Here is a 4,359-nt window from a genome sequence, read left to right as displayed (position 1 = left end):
CTTTCTTTCTTTCTTTCTTTCTTTCTTTCTTTCTTTCTTTCTTTCTTTCTTTCTTTCTTTCTTTCTTTCTTTCTTTCAAAAGTTCTAGTAGAAAAGATGTCAACTGTCAAAACTCAGATTAAATATCACATTTGTTTAGTTTTGTTCTTGCCCAGCAGGAGCAGTTTTCGGTGTAGTATCGTCGCCTCTCCGAAAGGGGGCGGCAGACTCGGCGGCGGACAGCCCCGCCGCACCGACGAACGAAGAAGAAGAAGGAGGAGTTTCCGACAGAAGCCGATTATTTTAGCGCACACTAACCACTGTGTCTGCGTGGTGTATCCTAAAAAGAAACAAATCATGAAGAACGAAGGCATAGAGGGCACGGAGAGGTTCGAGAGCCCGGAGAAAGGCAGGGGCCTGCTGGCCGTCCGGCACTTCGCGGTCGGGGAGCTGGTGTTCGCCTGTCCTGCCTACTCCTACGTGCTGACGGTGAATGAGAGAGGAGCTCACTGTGAGCACTGCTTCACCAGGTAACCTGCTCCTCACCTGTCTGAAACAGCAGGAAAATAACCACAACAGCTGGTTTATTTAACAGAASCAACCACCTCTTTGTGTTGCTGAGTTGTACTGTTGTTGTGTAGTGTTGTGCTGGAGCTGACGGGTCAGGCAGGTGAGGTAATTCACCTGACAGCCCTGCAGCTCTTTCCTCTCAGGACATTCCAACATTAATGGACTCAACGTTAAAATGTACAACACCTGAGCTCTTAATTAGGCTAATGATGCTGCTACAGAAGACACCATGTGGGATGTTCTGAGTCAAAATATGGCCTAAATTAGAAAAACCTCAGGTGACTTAATATAATGTTTATTTAAAAAATCATCTTAAGCAGCCAGACAAGCATCAGTAAACATGTGGAGAGTTTAGAACCAACCTACATGTGTAGAAACACTAGAGTCAAAGACATTGCATTTGTTTTAAATTGAATCCTTTGAATCACCATTGACCTGTAACACATCATGTAATGCATTACATGATGTGTTACATCCTACATGTAATGCATCTTTGTTCATTTTAGCTCCTAACAAGCACACTTCCACAAACTCACATGTGTCCCACACAGGCTGCCATCCGGGCCACTAAAAGGTTAGGGTGCTAAATTTAGATGTGTCCCAAGAGAGGAGAAGGCAGGGGTGCAGCTYGTGTTTGAGACAGGGTGGTGGACAGGTTTTATTATTTTACATATAATAGTTATTTTTGCATACAGGTCAAATGAGCAAAATCCATCCTACCTGTTTTGTCTCTGTCTTTATCAGCATCACATCCACCTCTATGATGATTTTACCAATTATAAAGGATGTGATAAAGTGGTTTATTATTATTGCATTGACTGACAAAAGTATCTCTCACAGGTTGAGTTTTAATAAAGGAATGTGTTTTTTTTTCTTTTCTCACCTCGTTACAGGAAAGAAGACCTGTTCAAATGTGGTAAATGTAAGCAGGCTCACTACTGCAATGTGGACTGTCAGGTAAGGGTTTCTTTAAGTGTGTATGCCAGAAAAAGTCTCTGAATAAACTGAACTAACGTAAAAAATGTACGCAAATAGTCTAATAAATGATGGAGTTTTATTTTAACTTCTTTAGCTGGTGATGGATTTATGTTTTATTAAAAGATGAGTATTTTAAAGTCATTTCTGTGGTGAAGTGTATACAGACGTTCTCAGACGATTAGTTCTGTCCTCCATCTGACTCTGTCTAGTTTTAGTGTTGGAAATACAAAATAACTAACTAACTAACTTCCTGCACTGCAGTGAGACACAGACATAAAGAAAGCTCGTTCTGCGTTTTCTCATGTTTTCTCCTAAGAACCAATTTCTTGTTTACTAATGTTTTTTAATAACATGTATATGTTTTATTTGTGAAGAGGGGCGACTGGCCYATGCATAAGTTGGAGTGTGTAGCCATGTGTGCGTATGGGGAGAACTGGTGTCCATCAGAGACGGTCAGACTGGTGGCCAGAATCATCGTGAAGCAGGTAAGATAACAGAAAGCTCCTGAACATTGTTGAGATCCAGCTTTTTTACCCTGATAGAGTGAAAACGCAGATTTGGAGTGACGTGKTGTAAATTCATTTGAGACTCAAAGAACGGAGCTCTGAACAATGTTACATCTTTTTAAAAAAGATCCAAAAAAAAAAAAACAACAACTCTACACTTGTACAGCTTTCTGGTTTCTATTATACCTCCTTCACACTCGTACAAGAATGTTTTGAGCTGGGCGGACCCAGACGACACATTTTTCCTGTCCACAACATTATCTAGCAACGTCCTTCTCGAACATTGACTATTTATTCTTTTTAGCATATTACTTCACATGTTAACTATTTTTTAAAGGGGCAATATCATGTGAAGTCAACCTTTTTGAGTTTTATGTCATGTTATAATGTTATCCTCTCATCAAAAACATGTCCAGAGTCTTGCTTTGACTCATTCGTGCATGTTTGAGAAATCCTGWAGTGACCTGAGGCAGCCAGGCAGGGGAGCAAAAATGACCAGTTGGGCCTAGAACCACCTTTTGGGACCAGCTCCTCCTCTGGGCTGTGTCTCCAAGCTGAGCTTCTTCATCACAGATCACACATCCACCTGGCCCTGTGCTGAAATGGGCGGGACAGAAGCAGAAGGAGGTTCTTAAAGAGACAGAGGCCAATTTCAAGGTGTTTAGAAACAGATATGATGAGAAGTCAAGTTTCTATTTAAACATATAAACAACATTTTAATAACAACTGAAAGTGACATAGTTACTTTATTATGGTATAGTATTTAAATGTATGCCTGAGAAACACATAATATTGCCCCCTTTAATGAAGAAATCTTGTTTACTCTTATGTATTGTTTATATTTATGGTACCCTGAGGGACTACAGATGAAAACAAGCCTTTTGGCCTAATTTTGGGATATTCTGTAATGTTCACTGTCCCTTCTGAAGTAAATAAACAAACATTCTCAACACTTTTATTCTGTAAACCTCTTGTTCCATATTTGTCAGGCGAGCAGCTCTTTTCCCTCGACGAGCCGCTTCAGAACTAAAGATTCTTTTCATTTAATGATCCCTAATTTTATTGGAAGTGCAAGAATTCAAAAGATCAGAAAAGACAATTTTATAATTTATACTCATTGTAACAGACAGAAGTGTCTTTTTCCATTATTTATTTATTTAATTGTGTCTGTGTCTCATAAGTTTTTAACTGATCATCAGTGCTGGAAAAATAGGTAATTATTAAACTGCACATGAATAAAACACATAATGCAGTAGCGATATTAATGGTTTGTTTTAATAGTTCTTGTGTTCTTAAAATAATTTTTTGTCCTTTTTTAAATTCACTTTTAATGTTTCTGAATTTGTAGATCATATAATTGTTTTTATTGGTTCAAAAAATGAGTGCTACTCTTTTTAACATTTCTATTTATTTAAATAAACTCTGACTTGTGTCTGTGTGGTGTGTGTTGCAGAGAGTCACGACGGAGCGCACCCTGTCTGAGCGGCTGCTGCTGCTCAAAGAGTTTGAATCCCGTAAGTAGATTTGTGAAATGAATACGGGATCATTTAGTTACATATTCATGAACTTTTAGTTACAGAGTGTGCACTTCTGTGTGGGATCTTGCMGTGTCTCTGCAGTTTTTCGCAGCTCGTCTATTAATATTCTGCGCTGTAGCCTGCAGTCCTGATTCTGTCTCTTTCATTCAGTACTGGAGTGCAGAGCTCTGGGACTTAAATCCCAAGCTCCTGGGTGCTGTAATTTGATGTTCTCTCCTCTCCTTTAACAATTGTTGCCCTTGAGCAAGGTGCTCAGCACTTCAGAAGTGGGATATTATTCAGACTGAGGGGTGTTGACTTTATTTTAATTTACAAAAGGCAGATGCTAAACTCCGTTGAGCTTTAATTGGAGTAATAGATAAAAACTAACGGGACATTCAGGGTTAAAATGTGATCTTTGCAGTATCATGAAGCTGATAATCATAAATAATTAGTTTAATAAAACGCAGTCAGCATATTGTTCTCTCTGCTTGGATTAAATGTTTGCTCAGTGGTGTCTCCACAGGACTGATAAAGACTTAAACCCTCACACCTGTTTTTTTTTAAAAGCAAACGTGCAGCCAGCTGCTGCAGGTCTGTGTGAAGGATAAAGATGCTTAATATCTGATAAATCATGGAGCGCTCACCAACAGGAACAATAAGGAAAAACATGACGGGAATCTGAACGACTGACATCAACCCTGTGACCTGTTGAAGCTCTGCAGAAACTTTATTATTGCTGCCAGAAGCACCAGAGCCAGTTTTAGATTTTATTTATTTTAATTTAAATCCCAATGAAACCATTAATC

The 4,359-nt window shown here is 39.1% G+C and overlaps 1 protein-coding gene across 2 annotated transcripts in view; it reads left to right on the top strand.

The window, feature by feature from the left end:
• Nucleotides 1–247: 247 nt before the first annotated feature.
• smyd2a (SET and MYND domain containing 2a) overlaps nucleotides 248–4,359 on the top strand; it is a 14,750-nt gene continuing 10,638 nt past the window's right edge. For both annotated transcript variants that reach the window (XM_014001813.1, XM_014001814.1), the window contains exons 1-4: nucleotides 248–509; nucleotides 1,443–1,506; nucleotides 1,902–2,012; nucleotides 3,487–3,547. In XM_014001813.1, the coding sequence (XP_013857267.1) occupies nucleotides 337–509; nucleotides 1,443–1,506; nucleotides 1,902–2,012; nucleotides 3,487–3,547 (409 nt within the window). In that variant the 5' untranslated portion in view covers nucleotides 248–336. The remainder of the gene's footprint in view (nucleotides 510–1,442; nucleotides 1,507–1,901; nucleotides 2,013–3,486; nucleotides 3,548–4,359) is intronic.

The sequence above is a fragment of the Austrofundulus limnaeus genome, unplaced genomic scaffold (assembly GCF_001266775.1).
Source record: "Austrofundulus limnaeus strain Quisiro unplaced genomic scaffold, Austrofundulus_limnaeus-1.0 Scaffold10, whole genome shotgun sequence".
NCBI lineage: Eukaryota > Metazoa > Chordata > Actinopteri > Cyprinodontiformes > Rivulidae > Austrofundulus > Austrofundulus limnaeus.
This window is presented reverse-complemented; position numbering and strand designations above follow the sequence as displayed.